This window comes from Zalophus californianus, chromosome 1 (genome assembly GCF_009762305.2).
Source record: "Zalophus californianus isolate mZalCal1 chromosome 1, mZalCal1.pri.v2, whole genome shotgun sequence".
In the NCBI taxonomy this organism is placed as follows: Eukaryota; Metazoa; Chordata; class Mammalia; order Carnivora; family Otariidae; genus Zalophus; species Zalophus californianus.
This window is the reverse complement of record NC_045595.1, coordinates 56,875,250-56,898,477: the sequence shown is the minus strand read 5'-3', so window position 1 is coordinate 56,898,477 and position 23,228 is coordinate 56,875,250. Positions and strand designations below refer to the sequence as shown.

The 23,228-nt window shown below is 53.8% G+C and overlaps 2 protein-coding genes across 3 annotated transcripts in view; one reads left to right on the top strand and one right to left on the bottom strand.

Annotated features, from left to right (window-relative positions):
- The window catches only part of RAB43 (RAB43, member RAS oncogene family), a 32,871-nt gene extending 27,993 nt beyond the window's left edge, over positions 1 to 4,878 (top strand). Inside the window, exons 2-3 of one of the 2 annotated variants that reach the window (XM_027582216.2) lie at positions 2,145 to 2,322; positions 4,486 to 4,878. In XM_027582216.2, coding sequence (XP_027438017.1) covers positions 2,145 to 2,322; positions 4,486 to 4,736 — 429 coding nt within the window. In that variant the 3' untranslated portion in view covers positions 4,737 to 4,878. Of the gene's footprint in view, positions 1 to 2,138; positions 2,323 to 4,485 lie in introns of both variants that reach the window. The other variant, XM_027582215.1, reaches the window with a different exon arrangement.
- Positions 4,879 to 20,471: 15,593 nt separating this feature from the next.
- On the bottom strand, positions 20,472 to 21,005 carry GP9 (glycoprotein IX platelet). The gene has a single exon (XM_027582217.1). It carries the CDS (start codon positions 21,003 to 21,005, stop codon positions 20,472 to 20,474), a length of 534 nt encoding a protein of 177 aa, XP_027438018.1.
- Positions 21,006 to 23,228: the final 2,223 nt, after the last annotated feature.

Sequence of the window (23,228 nt, the reverse complement as noted above, 5' to 3'; positions counted from 1 at the left end):
TTGTTTGTTCATAACACCCAGTGCTCCATGCAGAACGTGCCCTCCTCAATACCCATCACCAGGCTAACCTATCCCCCTACCCCCTCCCCTCTAGAACCCTCAGTTTGTTTTTCAGAGTCCATCATCTCTCATGGTTCGTCTCCCCCTCTGACATACTCCCCTTTTCTTCCTCTCCTGTTATCTTCTTCTTTTTCTTTTTTCTTAAAATATGTTGTGTTATTTGTTTCAGAAGTACAGAACTGTGATTCAACAGTCTTGCACAATTCACAGCGCTCACCGTAGCACATACCCTCCCCAATGACTATCACCCAGCCACCCCATCCCTCCCACCCCCAACCACTCCAGTAACACTCAGTTTCTTTCCTGAGATTAAGAATTCCTCAAAAAGCTCTTTTTTTTTTTTTTTAAGATTTTATTTTTAAGTAATCTCTACACCCAGTATGGGACTTGAACCCACAACCCTAAGATCAAGAGTTGCGCCCCTCTATTTTCTTTTCTTGAATACTCCCTCAACTTTTTTTTTTTTTTTTAAGAAATAGTATTCTGTTATTGTTTTACAGATCTTTTCCTATCTCTGAAAATACTGATGTTTGTTTTTGGTAAACAAAAATTTGCCTCTGCATAGTTTTTGTTTCATTCAAGTCACTTTTTTTCTATGTTCATTTGGCCTCTGTCTTATGTGCCCTCCTCTGGGGTATGGAGATGAGTTTCTTGGTTATCTGGATTCCAGGTTTGTGTATTGCCAGAGTTCATGCCTTTTGCTTCACCCCATGCATGAACTAGCAGACACCCAGTTTCCTTGGAGCCTTTTATGGTTAAGGAGTAAATAGGAGGTCTCAGGACTGGAGGGTTCCATTTGGCATGTCCCAGAGTTTGTTAACTCTTAGACTTCTGTCGGTGGGGCCTAGGGAAGAGGTGGTCACCTCCACAGCCCTGCCCTCAGGAACTGTCTGAGGCCTCTGGGGTTTTTCCCTATCCTGAACAGACCAGGGGGTCTCCCACACCTTGTGAAGTAGATAAAAGAGGCGCCCAGTGTGCTTGTGCCAGTGAAGGAGGATGGATGGACCCACAGCTTGATGGAGATTGAAGGCTCATGTTCATCTTCAGAGAGCCCCAAGAACCTGTGATTTGTGGAGCAGAGAAGACAAACCCTGAGCCCCTAAGAGCCCTGGTATCTGCCCACTCTGATGGCCCCCGACAGCCCATCTCTCCCAGGCCCAGAGCTGGTGACCTCCACCCAGCCTGGGCACAGTGAAGGTCCAGGTCTTCTCCGGGTGCAGCTCCTCCCCCTGCCCTATCTGGCATCTGTCACGGCAGACTGCTGCTTCTACAGAAACCAGGGGAGCTCCTGCTACACATGGGCATCTCTCTTCCATGTCCAGTGTCCAGAAGGGCTTGGCAGTGGGCACCAATGGGTGTTTGCTAAGTGAAGACATGTCAAGGAAAAACCCCAGGTTTCTTGCCTTTGGCCAAGCTGGGCCAGCTGGTGGTAAAGGCCCTACGGGAGGACCCTATCCACTGCCTCCCCCGGGCCCTCACTGCCACAACCCAGGCCCCCTCATCACCAGGTTGTGAGCATCTTCCCAGGCATCACTGAGGCAGGAGTAGAGAACCCGAATGCTGGAGGAACCTTCCACACAGCTGGGTATAGCGGTGCATTTACAGGCCCAGAGAGGGGAAGGCGCAGGACATGTACACACAGCCAGCATCATAGCACACCTGGAACTGTGAGCTGCTGGAGCTCTTCTGGTTCACTGTTCCCAGCAGTGAGCCCAGTGTGTAGGGGAGAGAGGGCACAAGGAGGACCCTGGGTCAAGTGTACGTCCTGCTGCAGTGCAGAATGTCCCCTTGCCACCTTTCCCTGGGGACTCTAGCGAGCAGAGATGAGGGCTCCCCACCTTCCCTCTGCATCCTCCTGTCCCCCTCAAAGTTGGGTCACTGAGTTTTTTCCTAAGGGTGCAGAAGTACTTCTCTCTCTGTCCACCTTCTAGCCCCTCTTGCGTGATTCCTGCCAAGGTGCAGGCTGGTGGCCTGCGCAGTGGAACCAGCACTTTGGCCGTGGGTCTGTGGGATTGCCCTGCCTATCCCCTGTGCTTGGTCACACCACCAGGTTCACGGGAGGCCCCCTGTTTCTTTAGCTGCAGATCTGGGACACGGCTGGCCAGGAGCGATTCCGCACCATCACCCAGAGCTACTACCGCAGTGCCAACGGGGCCATCCTCGCGTACGACATCACGAAGAGGAGCTCCTTTCTGTCAGTGCCTCACTGGATCGAGGACGTGAGGAAGTACGCAGGCTCTAACATCGTGCAGCTGCTGATCGGTGAGCTGGGGGGGATGGGGCAGGCCCAGCAGGGTTCCTTAGGGCCCCGGTCTGTCTCTCTGTCTGTCCTAGTCTCTCTCCTTTTTAAACAGAAGGCAAGTGGAGCACAGAGAGAGGCTGAACTTGGCCAGGCAGGAAGGGAGCCAGAACTTGAACTGTGATCTTCCAAATATGATCCCGCCAATCACTTACACATTATATTCAAAATTGGAATTAGAGGGAGGAAGAAAGGGAGCTTAACATTCGCTTTGTAGTTACCGTGTATCCCCACAGTGGTAACACTGGTTAAACCTTCACTGGTGTCGTTGGATTTAGTTCCCATAACCCTGGCTACTCCTTGTTTGTCAGGGGCTGGAGCTCAGGCTCAGAAAAGTAATTTATCCCAGTCCACACAGCCTGTGAGCATATAAATAGGAAACTTGAGCCCTGCCGATTGTCATTCGGTGACTTGCTGTCACACCACACTGCAGAGCAGGGCTTCTCAACCATCTGTGTGCTTCCCCATCACTCTGAAGTTTGTGAAAGCACAGATGCCAGGCACCATGTCTGATTCAGGAGGGCTGGGTGGGGCCCGTGAATGTGCATTTCTCACAGGTTCCCAGGAGGCACCATGTTTGTGGCCCAGAGACCCCACTTTGAGAACCATTGTTGCTCTTACCTCCATTTTCCCTTTTCCTCCTAAATCAACTTCCCAGACCTGGGCCTAAGACGCTTTGGACCATTTGTGTGGTCCCTGGAGTCCTCATTCCAGCCCTCAGGCTGATTCTTCCAGGACGAGATTGTACAGATGGGGCCTGGACATAGCTCCAGCTGGGGAAAGGGTGGTGCTTGGTTCTACCCAGCCTGCCTGGCCCAGGATGGGGAAGTGCTTAGCGAAGCTGGACTCCCCAGGCAGGAGTGGAGTTCACCTTACCCGGCCTTACACTTCCCTTTTATCCAGGACATTTAGAGTAAAACATTCTGCCATAGAGCATTTTATACAAATACAAAAAATAGAATAGTGCAGTGAACCCTGGATCTTCATGCCCCAGCTTCAGCTCTGAGCCACTCCTGGCCAGTTTCTCTAGCCTCATCTCTTCCCCTCCCTTGTCTTGCTTTGGGGCGAATCCCAGCACCGTAACTATTTCATCTGTAAATATTCCAGCATGAATCTATAAAAGATACAGACACTTAAAAAGTACCTAACAAGACCATTTTCGCATCTGAAAATTCTTAATATAATCAAGTAGCTGATCAGCGTTCAGATTTATCATTGCTCCTAAATATCACACATACTTTTTTTTTCAGTTTGTTGAAAGCAGGATCCAAATAAGCTCCCCACGTTGCAATTGGTTACTGCATCATTTAAGACTACCAAAGACAGTTTAGATCTTTCTAGACGGTTATCTTTTTTTCTGTCCTCCCTATTATAGTCACACTACAAAAGTCAACCATTTAGAGACTTAGAAGAATTCTTCTAGAAATTAGGTCAAGGAGCCGTTGACCAGATTTTTTGGGAACATAATGAAACGTCTGACACCTTGTAGAAGAAGCCAGAAGTGTGCTCTCAGGTCAGCTGGTAGTCTGTGCTCTTCTGCGCAGAAGAGCAAAATAATCGAAAACCATGATCTCACAGTGAATAAGAGAATTCCAGAGGAAAATAGGAGAGAATAAATAATAAGCATAACAAGATGTTAGTAAAGAACAGACCTCGCCACGCTAGTTCTCCCTGTTCACGCCACCGCGGGCCAGCTGTTTTCCTGCCCATCCAGCCCCCCTATGCCGAAGGTGGCATCAGAGATGGGGGAGCGAGACTCAGGGGTGAAGTGACTTACCGAGGGTCACACAGCAAGTGAAAGGGAGCTGAAGTTGCTTGCAGCTCTAAAGTACTCTTGGCCAAACTCTACTGCTCCCACTTGTTGGGAAGAAGCAATAAAATAAACGAGCCTCTGGCATAGAGAATAAAGAGGAAAAAAAAAAAAAGCAGGGACGAAAGGTTAGAATAAGCACTTTAAAATTTTAAAAGGTCTTTTTATTTTTTTTTCCTTAAAAAGAGAGCTAGCCATGCCAAATGGTGTTCGTTGGTGGCGGGCAGGGCATCTCTCAGCTTGGCCCTGCCAGGTAGGCCAGGGCTTGCCTGGCGCCTGCGGGCCTCACCAAGCCGCACCCGGCCTTTCCCTGCAGGGAACAAGTCGGACCTGGGCGAGCTCCGCGAGGTCCCCCTGGCCGAGGCACAGAGCCTGGCGGAGCGCTACGATATCCTGTGCGCCATCGAGACGTCTGCCAAGGACTCGAGCAACGTGGAGGAGGCCTTCGTGAGGGTGGCCACGGAGCTGGTGGTCAGGCACGGCGGCCCTCTGCTCAGTGAGAAGGGCACTGACCACATCCAGCTGGATAGCAAGGACATCGGAGAGAGCTGGGGTTGTGGCTGCTGACCGGGGTGCAGGGCAGGCAGGCAGGGGCCGCCCCACCTCCTCTCTCTCTCTCTCTCTGGCCTTTCGGGCCCACCCCTCCAGAGCTGGCCATCCATGGCGCCAGCGATTCTAGAGCAGCTGGATAAAGTCCTGGAATTATCCATTCCGTGGCCTGGGTACTTGATGGGAAAGCTGCCTTCGAGGAAGGAAGAAGCGGGGTACCTTCTGAGGGAGACCTGGTGTCATACAGGGTGTAGAGTGTGGGGCCCATCCTGCCAGCCGGTGGCTGTCCCCTCTGCGTCGTTCACGGTCCAGGACTGGCCCGGGCCTGCCCGGGTGGACCACAGCGGGAGAGGGGCCGGGATGTGCCTCCCCTGCGCCGCAAGTACTGGTTCTGACCATTTCACACCTTGCGTCTTGCTGTGGCTGTGGCGGCAGGTTGCTGCTCTCCAGGGATGTGGCTGGTGCCTTGGGTTCTTCCGGGTCATTCCAGGGCCTCTGTGCATAGCCCCAGAGAGTGAGAGCAACTAGCCCGACAGACTCGGTTCCTGAGCACAGCCCCGGGGAAGCCCTAACTCCTTCCTGGCGAGGAGCCTTCTTCTTTTCTTCACTGCCAGCTCTAAGCTCGCAGATAGCTTGGGGCTTGGCTTGCTGCCTTAGCAAGACCTCTCAAGTTTTCTGGTTTCCCGTGTAGCTTCTTGTTTTCATCAGCACAGGTATGGGGTCATGGCCCACAGCCAAGCAGGGACTGTCTGCTGGCCTGGGGCCCAAAGTTTTGCCACTCAGGTTGCAAAACCAGCTGATTCTTCAGCATCTACTCTCAGAATTTGGGGGGCTTGGGGGAATGAGATAGGAATGTGGACATTTAAGGGAAAAGTAAAAGCTGGTGTCCCTGAGGGTAAGGTCCTGAAAGGGACCCTCAGGACACCTGGTCTGACCTGTGCAGAAGCCCCTCCTGCCACCTTCAGAGCAGCAGCTCCCCCACTGCTTCCAGTCTAGCTTATGGTTTCCCGAAAGAAGAAGGCAAGGCCCCAGCAGTCCTGGGTCTGGCCGTTTCATCCTCCTGGGCCCACCTGCCCTTAACGGCCTCGGCATGTGCTGCGTGCTGAGGTTAGAAGGCAGGTGGGGGCTGGCATCACCGGGGCTCTTGGAAGCACACCGTCCTCTGGGGGTAGTTCAGGGGATCACAGGGATGGAGCTGGGGGAGGCCGGTGATCTTCCTGTACCACCCAGGCCTTCCGTGTCAGCCCAGTCTAGCTCCTTAGGCCCCCCTCCGTGTGGGGCCCCAGGAAATACACTGCTGTCAGAGCCATGGGCAAGGCCACACCATGAAGGTGGAGCCCAGAGAGCGCCCCTGGCCCAGCCCTGGCCCCAGCGGTGGGCCACAGGCCTCCAGCTGACTTCCCTTGCCTTGCACTTCCCACCCTTTGGCCTGCGTCACACCCTCGCCCAGGCAGGCCCGTCTGCAGAGCCAGAAGCCAGACCTTCTGCAGCAGCCAGACCCACAGCAGGGGTCTGTGGGTCTGGACTTTATCCAGCTGCTCTAGAATCTCTGGCGTCTGGTGAAGCAGGGTCGGACACGGAGGGCTTCCCTGGCTGAGACCGAGACAGGCAGGGCTGGGGACTCCGTTTTGGGCAGGGAGTCAGCCCTGGGACAGCTGAGCCTGGTTCTGGAGAGGAAGGATGTTGACCTGGTTGGACCAGGAGCTACTGAGCAGGGGCCTGCACTGAGGGGAAGCAGCCCACTGGTGGCCGGGTGGGGTGGGACCTGGGAGCAAGAAGGCCACTTGGCTTCCTTCCTCACTGGCCTTGCCGGTGGGATGGGGTGAGTGGGGCCTGGGGCCCAGCTGCTGGCAGGGAGAACTGGTGTCTGCCGGGCCCCTCCACTGCAGTGCCTGGGCTCTACCTGCAAAGTAGAACGTGCCTATGACTGAGGCACATTCGGGCCAAGGGCAAAGGTCCTCCAGCCCCATGACCTCTGCTGGGGGCTGATGTTTGGGCAGAGCTGGGCATTCAACCTGGGCCCAAGCTGGAAGAGAAACCTCATGAAGCCTGACCTTGCAGAGATCTGCTGCTTTGGGGGGCGATGGCGGGGATGCAGGGGGTCTTGGAGCACAGGCCTGGGCCTAACCGCCCCCCCCGCCCCCCGTGATTGACTTGCAGCCTCAGTTCCCACTGAGCCCTACCCATTGTTACCTGTTGTCCTTCTCTGCCTTAGGGCTGGGATGGCTAGGGAATGCGGGAGGCCATTCCACTCCATCTCCTTCACAGGGACGCCCTGGGCTGCCATGAGGATCCAGGGCAGGCACAGCAACAGGCAGCTGGCTGGTGACAGGGGTTTGGACTCCGAACCATCCCCCTCCTCCTCCAGACCCCGGGGTTGGAGGCCTGAAACCTTGCAGAGGCTTGGCAGAGAAGAGAAGGGAGCAGCCAGCCCAGCCAGAACCAGGGAGGTTTCTGCCCACTGGCAGCCTTTGGCTCGCCCAGCAACCACGAAAACACTTCCCTTTCCTGTCTTTCTCAGTTCCAAGGTGTCCAGAACACTGGGCTGAGTGGTCTCCTGCCACCCCATCCTCCAGGCACCACGGCAGCCAGGGATTTTAGCTTAGAAATCCAGGGGTTGTCTTAGGCTCCTCACTCTCTCTTTCCACCCTACCACAGTGCTGGGATCCCACCTCCACGCTGCCCCTCCACCCCTCTGCTCTGGACAGGCCCCAGCCTCCCCTGGACGCCTCCTGGGCCTCCTTAGCCCCTGGGCTTCTAGCCTGTGCAGACCGAGGCCCCCTCCCGCTGCAGTCAGCGTGGCAGTGGCAAAAGGTCACACTGATGCTGCCCCCTCACCTTCCAGGGTGCCTGGGGTCCTCGGGGTACGGTCCACGCTCAGTCTGGATGTCCAAGGCCTCCACAGCTCTGCCCTGGCTTCTCCCCAGCACCTTGTCCCCCAGGAGCACCCTCTGTCCAGGCTGCCCCCTTCCCACCCTCCCCCGCACTCACCCAGCCTTTATTCCTGTCGTTTAGAGTCCCACAGATGACCCACCTGGACACCCCTGAGAACTGGCCCCATCCCAAGCTAGCCCCTTGCTCCTAGTACCCCCTGGCAAGAATGAGTTCTTTGTCCCCCTCTTCCTCAGCGGGAGCCATTTCCTACAAGGCTCAAACAGACCCATTTCCCAGCTTCGGCCCCAAATACAAATGCTAGTGCTCAGGGCCTGACGCTGGTGTGGGGTTGACAGCATGCCAGCTGGGCTGCCTGTCTGTAGGGCCGGGTCGGGCGGGGCCCTCACTGTCTCCTGAGTCTCTGTCTTCTGTCACTTGGGGACCCAGACTCGGGTTAAGAGAAAATGGGGAAGTGCTGAGACAGAACACGACCCACCTCTGTTTTCTCCCGCAGCAGGCCCAGGGCTTCTGGGGCCAGAGAGCTTAATCTCTTCCTCTGTTTATAAATTACCCAAGAGCAGGAACAGGTGGGGTCAGGGGCCAGGGTGTGGGAGAGGAGGCGGGGGACAGGGCCAGGAAGTGTCCTGGCAGCAAGCAGGCCCGGGGAGAGCACTGTCTGTGGCCTGAGTGGGGCCGGTATGACACGGGCTAAAGAACCAGAAGGCTGGTGTTTTAGCAGCGGGGCAGGCAAGGGACACGGATTGTGATTCCCAAGCCGGAGAGGTGGGTTCCTGTCCTGGAAGTGGGGTTCAAGGACATCAGGCTGCAGCAGGCATGGAGCTAGAGGAAGCTCCTAATTCATATTGAATTCAGTTACTCTTTCCTAGGAGGGCTGCCAGGGGTGGGGCCTCAGGGACCCGCTGCACCCTGCTGGCCTGGACCGTTTGGCTGTGGGGAGGGCCTCAGCCAAGTCCAGTGATGCCATTTGCATTTGGGGATTTTTCACATTACCTATTTATGATACATAAATCTTTATAGCAAATCTATTTTTTGAAACATGGAAAAGTTGCCTTTATGGAAACAGCAGAGCCAGAGTGTACACATTCCTAAACCATTAAACAGATTTCTGCAAAGAGACAATGGTGCCCAAGACTGGTTCTCTCACCTTTGAGCCCAGGGCTGGCCCAGGTGGCCATGTCTCCACAGGCGGTTCCACCTGCCCAGCTGGCTTCCCCGACTAGTCTCGAGGCCCAGAGTGGGTGGGTGGGCCTACACACTGCCCACTGCCCTTCTGTTGCCAGGAGCCCTGTTAAGACTTCTCTGCCCCAGACCAATGTGGGATCTGAGAAGCAGTCAGTGCCTAAGGGGCAGGAAGGAACTTGGATTGGGTCCTCACTCTGCCAGGGATATACCCGTGTGACCTTGGACAAGTTACTGCACTTCTCTGGGCCTTAGCTTCCTTCAGTTGGGTTTGAGTTGAGGCAGGTTGAGTATGATTCACTGATGACCAGGGGCACCCGGCCTGGGATCTCTCATCTATAACCCTGTGGGAAGGTGTTACTATCCTTGTTCTTTGCAGATGAGCCAATAGGCTCAGGGGTTGGGAGTTCCTTGCTCCAGCCTTGAAGCCATAACAAGTTAGAGCTTTTATTCCAAGTCAGGAGAGCCCCCACGAGGGCCAGACTGGTCCTGCTCACTGCTGTATTCCCAGGGCAGAGAACGGTTTTAGGCACATAATAGGCAGTAGTGCCTGATTGGGCCCCTGGCACCAGGAAGTGCACGAATCTGTAGCCCACCCAGGTACTCTGGGGTCTGTTCCTGGTCATTCTCAGAAGGGGGCCTCTGCTGACATGGGGGCCAGATGAGGATTGCACGGCACAGCTGCTTACCATGGCCGGATCATGCTGTACTCTGTCTGCCACGCCCTGCTCTGACACGAACTGACATCGTGGAGGTCAGACCAACCTCCATCCAAATCCCAGGTCTGCTATGACTAGTTGCGTGACCTTGGGCCCTCGGTCTTGGTTTTCCACCAGCCTCGGCTTCCTTGGATAGGGGACACTAATTCCTGTCCTGCCTCCGTCTCGGCAAGCCACTGCAAGATCCCAGCTGGGAGAGGCTTTGTACACTGCAGGGCTGGAGCAGGGGCTCCTGTTTCTGGCTCTGTCCCAGAGGTTAGAATCCTGGTAATTCCACTGACTGAATGATGAAGGCCTGGAGCCTGGGCCTTCCAGAGGGGCCACGCTCCAGGCCCTTCCAATCACCTTTTCCAGGGAGAAGAAATGCCTGCGGTTTGAATTTCCTGCTGTCCTTGAATGCAGGGCAGCCCCCAAGCCTGCATGTGCCCCTTGGAAGAAAAACCCCTAAGTGGGTGGTCTGAGCCGGGCCCGCACACGCCCCCACAGAGGCTGTGATGAGGGTCCTCTCTTGCCTCTGCACACACCGTGGCACTGCCAGAGACCCTGGGACGAAGTCCTGGGCTTTAAAACAGGGAAACTGAGGCCAGGGGCCTAGGTCCCAGAGCTGAGCCTGGCCCTGCCCCTCCCCTAGGGGCTCCCAAAGCTGCAACCCCGCCTCCCCCCTGCTCCCTGCACACATTCACCCAGGGGCTCGGCTGAGGAGGGACCGCGCCAGCCCTTCCTTCAGGGAAGCCAGGATGCAGGGTGGCCCCACCCCAGTCACATCTCCTCTCCTCACCCTCTTGTCACCTTTCCCATGCGGCCACTCCCCACTCCCCACGCCAGCCAGCCTCCAACTGCTCCTGCCTCCTGTCTCCACATCCGGCTCCACACCGGCTAACCGGCTTCCTAAAGCAGGTCACACGCTGACCGGGTCACCCCCTTGCTTGGCTCTGCCCGGCTCCCTGCTGCCCTCAGGCTCCCTCAAGGGGCCCGTCAGCGCCGTCCACGGCCTGGCCACGCTCTCCCCTGACACTCGCCACCCCCAGCCACACGGGGCTCTGCGTTCCCTGACCCGCTGCTCCCCTGACAGGCAGACCCCCAGACCCACCCGAAGAGCCCAGCTCCCCGCTGTGTCCTGGGCTTCTCCAAGCAGGGCCTCCTGTTGACATACAGTCCGAGTTGGGGCCCGGCCCCAAAGGACAACCACCGGGTCCTGATGCTGACCCCCAGACGCTCCCAGGAGCCCTCCAGAGTGTGTGGAGCCCCCCCACACACACACAGCCCCAGAGACTGCTGTGTCCCGTCTCTGCTGTCGGCTCAGGCTTGGCCCCGACCGGTGCTTCCTGGGCATCCCTGTGTGCTCTGACCCAGGCCACTCGGGGCTTTGGTGAGGACAGCGCTGCCCGCCCACCTCAGCTCTCAGCTCTGAGAGGGAGCCTGGGACGGGTCCCATCCCTCCCACACCTGGGCTGTGTGCTTCGGGCCTCTGTCCCCAGCGGTGACTCTGCACCTGGCATCCCGAGGAGACCGTCGCCTCAGTATGGTTACCAGGGACCACGCTGCAGACATAGAGGTTCCCAGTTCAAAGCTGCTTACTCATCAGCACGTGTCAACAGCACCTACGAGGGAGCTGCAGGGTCTGTGTGCAAAGCTGAGGGGACATCAGGAGACATGGACCTGGCAAAGGAGGCCAGGAGAGAGGGCAGTCATGGGGCTGGCGAGTTAGCTCCTGAAAGCTGGTAAGTGGGGCTGGCATGCTCCAGCCTTCTGCTCACAGCCCAGCGTCATCCAGGAGCTGGTTAGAAATGCAGGATCTCAGTGTCCACCCCAGAGCTCCTGATTCAAAATCTGGATTGGAGTAAGATCCCCAAAGGATCTGGGTGCATGTTACAGTTTGAGGAACACTGGTCTACACAGCCTGCCCACTCCACGCAGGTGGCCCCTGGGCAGGCCTTCATGTCTCAGAAGTTTTTAGGTTCTTCCTAAAAAAGAAGGCCTGAAGGTTCTTGCCCATTTACCCCTGAAGTGTGTTTTCCATCCTCCGCAGAGGCACCCACTCGATCTGTGGACATCAAGGGCAAAGGGCTGGTGGCTGGCTCCTTGGCAAGGCTCTGACTCTGACAGAGTCAGAACCCGGGGGGTCACCTGGGCCCACCTAACACCCAACATTCATCCAGCAAACTCCAACCCCATCTGGTAACATTTGAGCTTATCGTGTGTGACAGGGATTCTTGATCTTTTCTGGATCTCTGACCACTGTAAGCTGTAGACCCTTTAGTCAGAAAAAAATCTATATTCACATCTGCACCCAAATGTGGCCCATTGTCCGGGGGGGGGGTGGTGAGTAGACAGTTAGGGGAAGGCTGCCCACCTTCCGAATCTGGAATCTTGAAACTTCTATTGGAATACTGTTTACAGCCTCTTAAGATGGCAGAGTCTGAAATTTATTGAAAGGTTTCTATGTAGTTTAAGGCCTCGCCTCAAATGCACATCCAGTGAACAGCAGAGAGAAGATTTGAGCCCTGGATGTTGAGCTCCACGGTTGTTCCTTAACCCCCTGAAATCCTTTGGATTTAGTGGGATGGACTGTGGCTGGACTGACAGCCTGCTATGTACTCAGGTATACATTCGACAAAAGGGACCCGGTTCTAAGTGGACATTTCTGAAAATAACAGAAACCATATGGTGATCTAGCTCAAGGAATGAATCTTAAGAATAATAAAACCTCGATGCATAGGAATATCCATGACAGCCTTATTTCTGTACAAGGGGAAACTGGGAGGCAGCCATTCCTCGCTGCAGAGTATTTTAGACAGTATGTCTGAGCGTTGTAGGTGAAGGACAATCTCTCAGTGAAGGGCTGGGTCTTCCTTTTGCCTTTCTACACTTCTGGTCTTCTATGATCAACATCTACTACGTTTGTCATAGAAAGACACAGTACACTTCAGAAGAGTCATGAAAACAACATAACATTAAAAAATGTGATGCTATATTCATCGAAGGATTCAGAATACCCAAGTCAAGAAGTGTTATGATTAACATAATATCAATAGGGTCTGGACATGAAAATGTTAAGGGTGATTGTGTTAAAACGGAGCTATGAAGAACTTCCTCCTTCTTTTCTCTCTTTTACAAATCTTTAAAAATGGAACTATGCTGCTTTTTGAGTAATATATAGCATATTTTATATATATCCTGTTGATATATATTACATAAGCGTGTGTAACTACAGATCTCTATCGAGCCATAGACATCCACACATACATACAGATACATGCTCATGTGGGAAATAAGTAATACATCTGATAAGGGTTTTTGGAAATTATTTTACTCATAGTTTTCATCACTTATAACCTCGTTCAGCAGTTTCAGGGAGAACTTTGGCATGGTGGATTGATAATTGGTCATGGATTTTCTTACTTATTTGGTGGGGGGTTTTTTGTTTGTTTTTTTTACTTAAAAATCACATATGTGATACATGATATTTGCTTTAATTCTGAGAGTTTCCAAATACCCACAAAGGCAGAGAGTGCAGCCCAGCCCTGTGTACCCACTGCCCACCTTCAACAACCCTCATAGTCTTGCCACATTGGCCACATCTACCCCTCCCCCCTTTCCAACTGGAGTATTTTAATGCAAGTCACAGACAGGAGGCATTTCGTCCAAATTGGTCACTATGAATCTAAAAGCAAGCAGGCAAGCAGAACCTTAATGCCATTATCCCACCTAATAAAAGTAATCATAATTCCTCCTAGTCATCCTGGATCTGTCCATGTGCAAATTCACCAAGTGCTCAAAAAAAAAAAGTCTTTTAATTTTGTTTTTGGTTGTTGTTCATGGTTATCAGATTTGGGTGTGTATCTCTCTTTAAGTCTCTTTTAATCTAGAATAGTATTCCCTTCTTTTATTTTTTTTCATGCCATTTACTTGTTGATGAAACTGGGTCATTTGCCTGTAGCATCTCCTCTCAGGTTTCGGGTTTGGCTGATTATGCCCCGATGGTGTTCTTTAGCATGTTTTTCTCTCCCCTGTACTTCCTAGAAACTGGTGGTTCGATTGGATTCTTGGCAAGAATAGGGATGGTGTGATTTTTACCTTTTGCTCACGCCAGGAAGCACATAGTGGCAGGGCGTCCCACTTTTAATGTGTTGGGATTGATCTGAGGGGGTCAGGTGGTGCCCACCTTGGGCCTTCTTATAAGGTTTTTCATCAGCCTTTCACCTAATGCTTTTACCATCTGTTAACCATCACTGCCTGAATCAGTCATTTCATCAGGGGGTCGCAAAAATGGCACCCTCTAACCCCTTCTGCTCATCCTTCATGTTAAAGTCATCCCTCCCATATACACTAGCTGGGATTATTTGAGCCAACAAAAGTATAATGGCTTCGATGGATTAAAACATATCGAATATGTGGGGCACCTGGGTGGCTCAGTCGGTTAAGCAGCTGCCTTCGGCTTGGGTCATGATCTCAGGGTCCTGGGCTCGAGACCCGCGTCAGGCTCCCTGCTCAGCAGGGAGCCTGCTTCTCCCTTCCCTCTGCCTGCCTCTCTGCCTACTTGTGCTCTCTCTCTATCTCTCTGTCAAGTAAATAAATAAAGTTTACTTGACAGAGAGAGACACAGTGAAAGAGGGACCACAAGCAGGGGGAGTGGGAGAGGGAGAAGCAGGCTTCCCCCCCCCGAGCAGGGAGCCTGATGTGGGGCTCGATCCCAGGACCCTGGGACCATGACCTGAGCCGAAGGCAGACGCTTAACGACTGAGCCACCCACGTGCCCCTAAATAAATAAAATCTTAAAAAAAGATAAAAACATACTGAATATGTGTGTGTGTGCTTCTACAAAGGAACATAGTGGGTTAATCCATTGAAGCCCATCATTCTTTTTAATGCTCCAATTATTCCATCTCTGGACACTGAGACTCCTTTCAAGCAGGCTCCTGAGTTCTTTGCCATGACCCATTGGTCTTGAGTGCTTCTTTGCTTTCTGGCATATATTGTGCATTTTCTGCCCCAGACCTAGAGTCATTCATTACTCCAAGGAGCCAGTGGGTGTTTTGCTGTTTCCAAAACAAGTTTTTAAGTTTTCTCCTGTTCTTTGCTCAGTGTTCCTTTTTTCCTGTTGTTTGTTTTGAACATGCTGGGAGCTTTTCTCAGCCTGGTCACCCCTGACTGTCTCCTATTTTGAAAGCTTCTGGGGAGCCTGGCTGGATGCATGGGTCCTATGATGGGTGGGCTTCTTCCTATAAGGTAATTGGGGCCAATCTGGCCTTTCCACTAGGGAAGGGTCCTCAGATGTCTGTGCCTGAAGGTCTTTTCTCTCAGGCCTTTCTGTTTGTGCAGTAAGGATCTTCTGTCTCCTTCTGGGGGTGGGTGGTGATGGCAGAACCTCACTGCCCTCCCTACTGTCCCAGGCTTGGAGTCTCTCTTCTCGGTGTCTCTGAAAGCACATCTCCTCTCTCCTGCAGGGTTGGGGCAAAGTGGTGGTCATGTCAAGATGGAAGTTGGGGAGGACACCTGTGGGTTCCAAGTGCTCTGAGCCCAATTTTCAGCCAGTGCTTGGTTCTCAGCCCCTAGCCTCCCCCATGATCTGATCTTGTTAAAATCTGCACAACCTAGCAATGAAAGCAAATTCCTGTTTGCGTGTTCACTTTTTAAAATACAAAGTGGTTGGTGCTATGAAAAAGTCTTACTTTTTAAATATCCTGTTTTTTTTTTTACAAAGTCGCTTAATAAAAGGATAAATTCTATTTTAAAGGTTCTGTGTGTTTTTTCTGGATGTGAACTATTCCGATTGCTTTTGTACAAGAGCTTGTAAACTAGGCATAATAGAAATATATTTAGGATCTATATGATGGCTTTAGTATGCCCTTGCTGCTTGAAGGAGCACTGTGTCATTAGTGTTGCTGGGTTCATTTGTGCAGTTTGTTATATTTGAATTTTGTTATTGTGATTGAAAATCATGTAAAGTGTTATCATCTTGCAGACCTTAAAAAATTCTTGTTTCTTTCTGAATAAAAGTCATATCCCAGTTGCATAAAGGGAGCGTGGAGCCTCTGGGGGCTTCTGTGGGGCAACGGGGCTGCCCCTCCTTGGGCTCCCTCTGCAGGTTGGCGGGGGGTGGGGGTGGCTTCTCTCAGCTGCTCAGACAGCTGTGGATCCTTTGCCCAACTCTCCGTCTTATATAAGCTTGTGGGCATCACTTTCCTGCTGTTGTCTCCTCCACTAACCTGGTCTTTGTGGATTTATCCCTTTTTTACAATCCCCTAGTAATTTCAGTGGGGCTTGGGGCAGGGAGAGGAGACTATCCCACTCGGGCAGTATGCCCAGTGTAAGCAGAGTCTGGGGAAGGTTCTGTACGCACCACCGACGCCTCTCCAAGCTGCTGTCCTGGCTTTATCTGGCTTTCTGCTTAAATCCCTCATGAGGATTGATAAGGAGTTTCAGGTGGTGTCGGTCTCATCCCTTATTTGTTAGGTTCTATAGCCAACATTTTGATTGGGATGAAACTGAATTTAGAGAATAAAGGGAAGACTGAATCTTGCTGTTCACAAATGGGTACCTCTTTCCATTTTTCAGACCTTATATTCTCAGTGACACTTTGTCATACTTGTTTTTTTAAACTGAATTTTAATACCCCACTAAAACTCTAGATCTGTATGTCATAAATGGGCTTTTTAAGAGTCTTGAAGCTTTTCAATCGCCCACAAAGGGCAGGGATGGAGAAGGAGGGAAGGGCGGCAGTTAGCCCTCGTCCAACCAGATTGAGCCACTTTATTTCATATACCAAGTACTGTCTAGGGCTTTGTGGGGGGAAAAAAGGTCTTACTGCTAAAAAGGTTTGAAAACCATCACTCTAGACTTTTTAAAAAAAATGTGATAAAATATACATAAAATTTACCATCTTAAGCATTTTTAAGTGTCCAGTTGAATAGTGTTAAGTGGTTGTGCAATCATCACCACCATCCACCTCCAGAACTTTTTCATCTTAGTTCTTGCAAAACTAAAACTCGACACTTGTCAAAAAGCTCCCCATTCCCCCCCTCCCTCGAGTCTCCACTCCAGACTTTTTAAAGACAAAATGAATGGGTGGCTTCAGTTACAGAATAAAATGATCCGCGTTTGTTGAAGGATACTACATAAATATACAAAGACTTGGTTAAAAAACTCTATAAGATAATTCACACTTTCTGGACTCAAAGTAAGGACTAGTTACTCAGGTTGTGATTCAGGTGCAGGGAGTTCTTTTAGAACCGAAAGCATCAAATGCACGTATTCTTGCTTTTGCTTTTACTCACCAGTCGACCCCCTGAAGCATTCGATAAAGAACCCAGCAGGTTGGCTGAACCTCAGAGCCTCACTTGTCATTTCATGATGTCTTTGTAAACCTTACTTGTTTCCTGCTTAGTAGGGATACGCAGACCTAAAAGAAAGGAATAGGATTTTATCTACATTCCCTGTAACAGTCTGAACAAAAACAGGACCCCCGGGGCCATCAGGGACTCCATCTGGATACTTCTGTGTTGTTGCCCTGACAACCCTGAGGTATTTTAATTTTTTAAATTAAGAAGGTAATACAGTTTAGCTTTCCTCTCTGAATTTAACCCACTTTCCTAGAGATCTAGCTAAAAAATAAGACTTTCCCAAGATTTTGAGACACTTCGCAAAGCGAACTTATACTTACGGTATAAGTCATCCCTGCTTATTACCTGTAGTGATTGAAAATGAGGATTCCATCTCCAAAGCTGTTTAGAAAGCTGCCAATCAGAGGCCGGGGGTGTCTGTCGAGTCAGACGCTGTTCTCTGAAGATTCCCCAGGCCACGGACTCACTGTTCCCTCGCTGGGGCAGAGCTGGGTGAGGACAGAGGCTTCCATGTTCTGCTCTCTGCCATCTCGGACACACACACAGGACGGGCTCAGGTCCTTTTCAAGAGATGGAGTGCATTCTTCGCTTGACAAGGAATTAGCTCTCATCTGGTTTGACGTGTATCCGCAGGGGCTGGAGATGGTGAGGGTCCTGGCTGGGAGACTGCGTGCACACATGCACTCACAGGAGGTGTGGCTGAGTGTATATGCAAAACACGTGAGACGGGCACTGTGTTAGCGGCTGGGTGTGGCTGTGGCTCAGGGCCAAGACTCAGCGTGTGCCCCCCGAGAGTGCCCACCCTTTACAAATGCCCTCTTGACAGCGGGTCCACCTTCCAATCCAGCGCCATCAGCTTCACCTAGACCTTGCGGGGCCGATGGTGGCCAGATGGCCCCCTGCTTGCTGTGGTGGGTGCCAGGGCTCCCCGCGGTCAGGGCAGGGCCGGCTCCTGGTTCCAGACGACGGCTGCTTGCAAAAGCCATCGCTACCACTGCTAGGCCGGGCCGTGAACATCGTGCTTCCCCACCTTGCTCTCTGCTCCTCTGGCCAGAGGAGCGCAGAGGGCCAGCAGAGGGCCGCGAGCAGGCACCGGGAGCTGGGCTCAGCAGGAGCCTGGAGTGGGGCAGAAGGCCTGCTGGGGAATGGCCCGCCACGGCAGCCAGTGGAGGGGGTCAGCTGCCGGGAAGGTGGGGGAGGTCACAGCAACCGGTCCAAGTCGCCTCGACAAATTCTGCACGTGCAGCTTGATTTTGAAAATGCTCGTGAAGGAGATGGTCATGAGGATGAGGTCACGGAGACCGTGGGACGGCGGTGGCAGAGATGGCATTTTGCTTATAATGGGGCAAAGGTCCGTGGTTGTCTGGTGCTAGTGGTGACAGAGGTGGTAGGGGGCTGGGGGGCGGGGTCGCCTCACAGGACTGCTGTTCTGTGGCTGCAGAGGAGAGGATGGATGAGGGGAGGCGAGTGTGAGGCCGGCGAGCAGGCCACGTGGGCGCCAACGGTGGCGGTGCTGGGGGTGGTGCTCCTGGCCATCGGGGGTGGTGGGGACCTGCGGTCCTGCAGGGGACAGCGGCGGCCAGCGGGGGATGGTGGGTGGTGGTGGCGGCGGGGTCTGTGGTTGCTGGTTTGGTGGCTGTGGCGCAGTGGGGACTGGGTACATGGCTCTGTGGTGGCCACTTTGCTGGCCTGGGACAAAGACCGTGGGGACAATGGAGGAGGCTAATTGAATCTCCCAGTGCACCTGTTTCCCTGGGGATTCCCGTCTGAATCCGCCATCCACCGGGGGCGATCCCTGCCCGGCCGCTGGCAGTCCCTCCGCTCCCCTCTGCCCGCAGCGCTGTCGTCCTCCGCCCCAGTGATGTGGCTCCCGGCAGCTTCTCACGGGACCAGCCCCTCGGCCAGCAGAGTCAAGGCTTATGAGCGCTCTTGGGCCCAGACCTGTGGCTGCATGTGTTGGCCTCAGGAAGGAGCAGGAGCAGAATATAGGGGCACCCCACACGGAGACTGGTGGGCTGAAGGACCCTAGTTTCAGAAGCTTTCAAGGGGGCACTTTCCAAGTGTGAAGGGGGAGCTGTCTGGGATCATGCCTGCGAAGTGACTGTCAGGGGTCCTGGGCCTGTGTCCTCCGCCCAGTGTCGGGGAGCAGTGCCTTCCTCACGGGGTACAGAAGAATGACCCACGGCCGGTGCTTCACGCGGGGCCGTGCACATACGAAGGGCCCAGTGAGGAGATGCCAGCTCTTCCCATTCTCGCGAGGCAGCCCTGTAGCCGCTGGCTCCGACTGCAGAAGTCACACATTCCCAGCCTGTGGACTCCATCCAGCCGATTACTACGCTTTATGTGTGCTGTTGATATTTCCGCGACATTTTTTTTTTTTATTTAGTTGCCAACACTTGAGTCAGAGATTTCACACACAGATGTAGATTTCCAACCCCCCTGGAAGAATGGGAAGACTGGGTGCTTGGGTCCCCACCTCCACAGGGCAGCATTAGGTGGAACACGGGCTCTCCGGTTTGCCGCAGGCTCCACCTCTCCCTACAGCCCCTCCCCTCCCCTGAGTTTGGGCCCCCGGCTGCAGCCTCACCTCTGTGGCTCAGTGTCCTCCAGCGGTGCTCTATGCCCACCTGGTCTTTCCTGTGGCACCCTCCGAGCCACAGGTCCACCGCACGGACCTCCTCGAGGGAAGGACCTCGGTGTAATTATATCTGGATTTGGGGTGGCCAGGAACAGATCTGGAAGTATTCTCTCATGCGGTGGAGGACAGTTTATTAGTTTAACAGCTGGCACCAGAATTCCTCTGAGGGAGAGAAGTGTCTTGTTGGAAGAATTTGGTGGCCATTGCTGGGGGTGGAAGTGGGACTCCAGTTTGCAGGTGTCTCATGTCAGCACCCGGAGTTGTTTCCATGAGAAAGGGAAGAATTTGTTGTTTTGTTTCGGAAGAAGAGGGCTAGAGAGGAGGAAAGGGACAGAGAGCTTGTAAGAGAAGATGAGAAAGGATGGGGCCAGGTGAGCAGGTGTCTTCATGGCCAAAGGCCGTTTTGGAAACAGTGGTGTGCCTCTCAAGGTATGTCTGTCAGAGAGACGGAAAGGGCTCTTCTCCCCCCACCCAGGGTATTCCGTGTCTCCTGCTCTGCCCACTGCTGTGTTGGGAGAGCACGCTTTCTGCGGAATTGGGAGGGGAGCTGAACGCTAGTGTGAAGTTTGCCTGGGCCCTCCGGAGTGGCACATGCAGGAAGAAGGGCCCAGGACAGAGGAAAGCGTGAAGCCCGGAGTCTTGGGACCTGTCGGGCAAAGAGGAAGGGCTCGGGATGTCCACAGACTTGGGGGACTGGGGGAGGCTGGTGTGGAGGAGGTGGGACAGCCCATTTTACTAGGAACCGGGGGGACAGAGAAGGCCCAGTTGGTATCTGGTTATAACAAAACGGACCCAGTTTTGCAGAAAGAGCCAGACGTGGGTGCTGAGAGGAAAAAACCCAAAAATCTGAGCTTGGATAAAATGGTTGAGCAGCCAGTTTATTTTGAGTTACTGGTGGCTCGGGCTGTGCCCAGGCCTGGCGGGGTCTGGGGAGGGGCTCAGGGCCTGGCCCGTAAGGACCAGGCCCTGAGCCCAGGCCTCAGTCGAGGATCTCTGTAGCAGTGCACAGCAGGCCAGCCAGGAGAGCCAGGCCCAGCGTGGCCACGACAACCAGCAGCACATCCCACCAGAGCCCCGGGTAGGTCCAGGACGCCCGGAGCCGCCAGCCACAGCTGCCCAGCTCGAAGCCTGTCAGCTGGCCCAGCGGGCGGGCGGTGGCGAGCTCGGGGCTGGCGCAGCGGACGTGCAGCAAGGCCTCGGGCATGCGGTCCTCCAGCCAGAGACGCAGGTAGGTGAGGCTGCAGTCGCAGTGCCAGGGGTTCTGCGTCACGTTGAGGACCTGCAGCTGGGGCAGGTGGTCGAAGGCGCCAGGGGGCACGGAGCTAAGGCTGTTATTGGCCAGCAGGAGGTGGCGGGTGTGGGCCGGCAGGGCGGGCAGGGCCGTGAGTCCCCGCCCCCGGCAGTCTACCCACAGCCCCATGGTTTCCAGGGCCTGGCAGGTGCACTCTGCAGGGCACTCCTTGGTGGCCTCTGCGGCAGCCCAGAGCAGCAACAGGGCCCCCCAGGCAGGCATTGGCAGGCTGGCTGTGGGGAGAGTGGCCGTGAGGTGAGGGAGGGCCTGGCAGTCCGCACCCCCTGCCAATGGCCGGTGGGACTGACCTGGGACAAAGGACAACTCACCTCCCTTCTCAGGCCTCAGCCTTCTCCTCTGTGAAATGGGGTAGTGAAGACGGCAGGAAGTGAAGTGTGCCCAACCCAGGCCTAGCTGAGCCTCCCTGGACACAGAACGCTCTTAGGAAGGGGCCAGGAGGTCCAGCCCCTTCTCGGGGGGGAGGGGTGCAGATGCTGGCTAGAGGCTTCCTAGTCCTGGCCCCTGGCCCCCAAGCTGCTCCCAGCCCCCACACCCAAGCCTGGGGTCAGGCCAATGGTGTGGACTTCACAGACCACACCTCTTCCCATCGACTCCCACAGCTCGCCTGCGGCCCCGTGAACCCTTAGGTGAGACTCGATGTGGAAGACAGCAGAATGAAGGTGCTGAGGTGGGGACCAGGAGGCAGCCCAGAAGGGGTTCCCTCTGGAAAGACACACATCTAGGCCAATACTCAGAGTTGGGGAAATTGAGGCCCGGAGACAGAGAGTGACTCGTGCAGGGTCACCCAGCGGTCTGTGTCAGAGAACCGACTCCAGCCCAGGCCTCATGAGCTCCAGGCTCTTGCCTGGTTTGCCGACTTTCCTACGATTGCTTCCCCTTCCTAACACAGGCTCTCCCCGCCAGGGCCTGGCCCATGGCAGGCTGGGAATATTAGTTGAATGAACCAAGGAGCCAGTGTCTCAGAGCCAGTGCCCCCACCCAGCCCCATCTTCTGGAGGGGAAAGCTGAAGGTGGGACAGGGGTAGGCCTGGTGGCTGGCCGTCCCCCCTGGGTGGCGGTGCGCTGTGGGAGGTGGTGCTGGGTAATAAGAGGGCCACTTACTTGTGAGGCCTGCAGCCGGCACCCCTTTCTGTGGCCTGAACTGTCCTGCTTGAGGCTGAGGTGGCAGCTCTCTGCGAGGCAGTCGGTGGTGGCCGCTGCTTGAGTGGGAGGAAGGAAATGATGAAAATAGCCGGGCTTATCCCCCACGTGCAGCCCTGGGGGGCCGTCTCCGGAGGCAGCGGGCCCTCAGGGTCCCGGGGACTTGGGCCCTGAATGGTGGGTCAACCTCTGTTTACAGAAGGGGGTCCCACAGTGCATCCCCGTGGACCACCAGTGCCTCGCTGGGCCTCAGTATGGGGTCTGTGGGAAAACCAAGGCGGCCCCTCACCAGGTCCCAGGAGGTGCGGAAGGCTTCCAGGAAGGGGAGGCCTTGGAGCTGAGTGGCTCTGCTGGTTGTTCCTCCAAATCTGAGGCTTCCTCATCTGTAAAATGGAAGCAATCATCCCTGTCCTGCTTGCATACGCAGGGTGTAGGTGGGGTGGCTCCTGTGGGCTGAGAATCCTATGGGGGGAGAATGACATCGTTTTAAAATTTCTGTGGTTCTTCTGAATAGGTCAAGGAGAAAGTCCCTTTTCGGTGCCACTGCATCTTTAGCACCTTCTAAACCTCCTGATCCTTTCCTTTCACAGGAGGCTGAGGGCCTGTGGCTTGGTCTCCATCAGTCATTGGTCTCTAGCTAGAATTTAAGATTTTTTTTTAAAGACTTTATTTATTTATTTGACAGAGAGAGACAGCGAGAGAGGGAACACAGGCAGGGAAAGAGGGAGAAGCAGGTTTCCCGCCGAGCAGGGAGCCCGATACGGGGCTCGATTCTAGGACCCTGGGATCATGACCTGAGCCGAAGGCAGACGCCCAATGACTGAGCCACCCAGGCCCCCTAAGATTGTTTTTTTAATTTGCATTATATTTACTTCTATAGCTACATTTTACCTAAGGGAGTGACATCAATTTTCCATTTCTGTTAGTGATAAAGAGTTCCCTTTAAAAGAGAAATGGATTTTCAGTTTATTTATTTTTTATATTAAAAAAACATTAATAAAAATCAAGCCTAACAGTAAAATATTATACAAAAGTATATTATAAAATTAGAACATTCATGTAGTCATTTTCTAATAAGTTATGAAAATTGCACTCATGAAATATCAAATCAGTCAGAACAGGGCTTGCAGAGATGGCACAACTCGTGCCCGTGGAGAGTGTGAGGGGGGCTACTGAAGTGGGGGAACCCCTGGGGTATAGCAGTGCTTTGGGAACAAGTGGAGGGGTTCTAGCAACTGAAGTAAACAGAGCCCTTGCTAGAGGGCCCCGGGAGAGGAGCCCAGA

Bases quoted from the DNA above. Each gene is read 5' to 3' on its own strand.
- GP9 (XM_027582217.1), bottom strand. From the start codon at position 21,005: ATGCCTGCCTGGGGGGCCCTGTTGCTGCTCTGGGCTGCCGCAGAGGCC.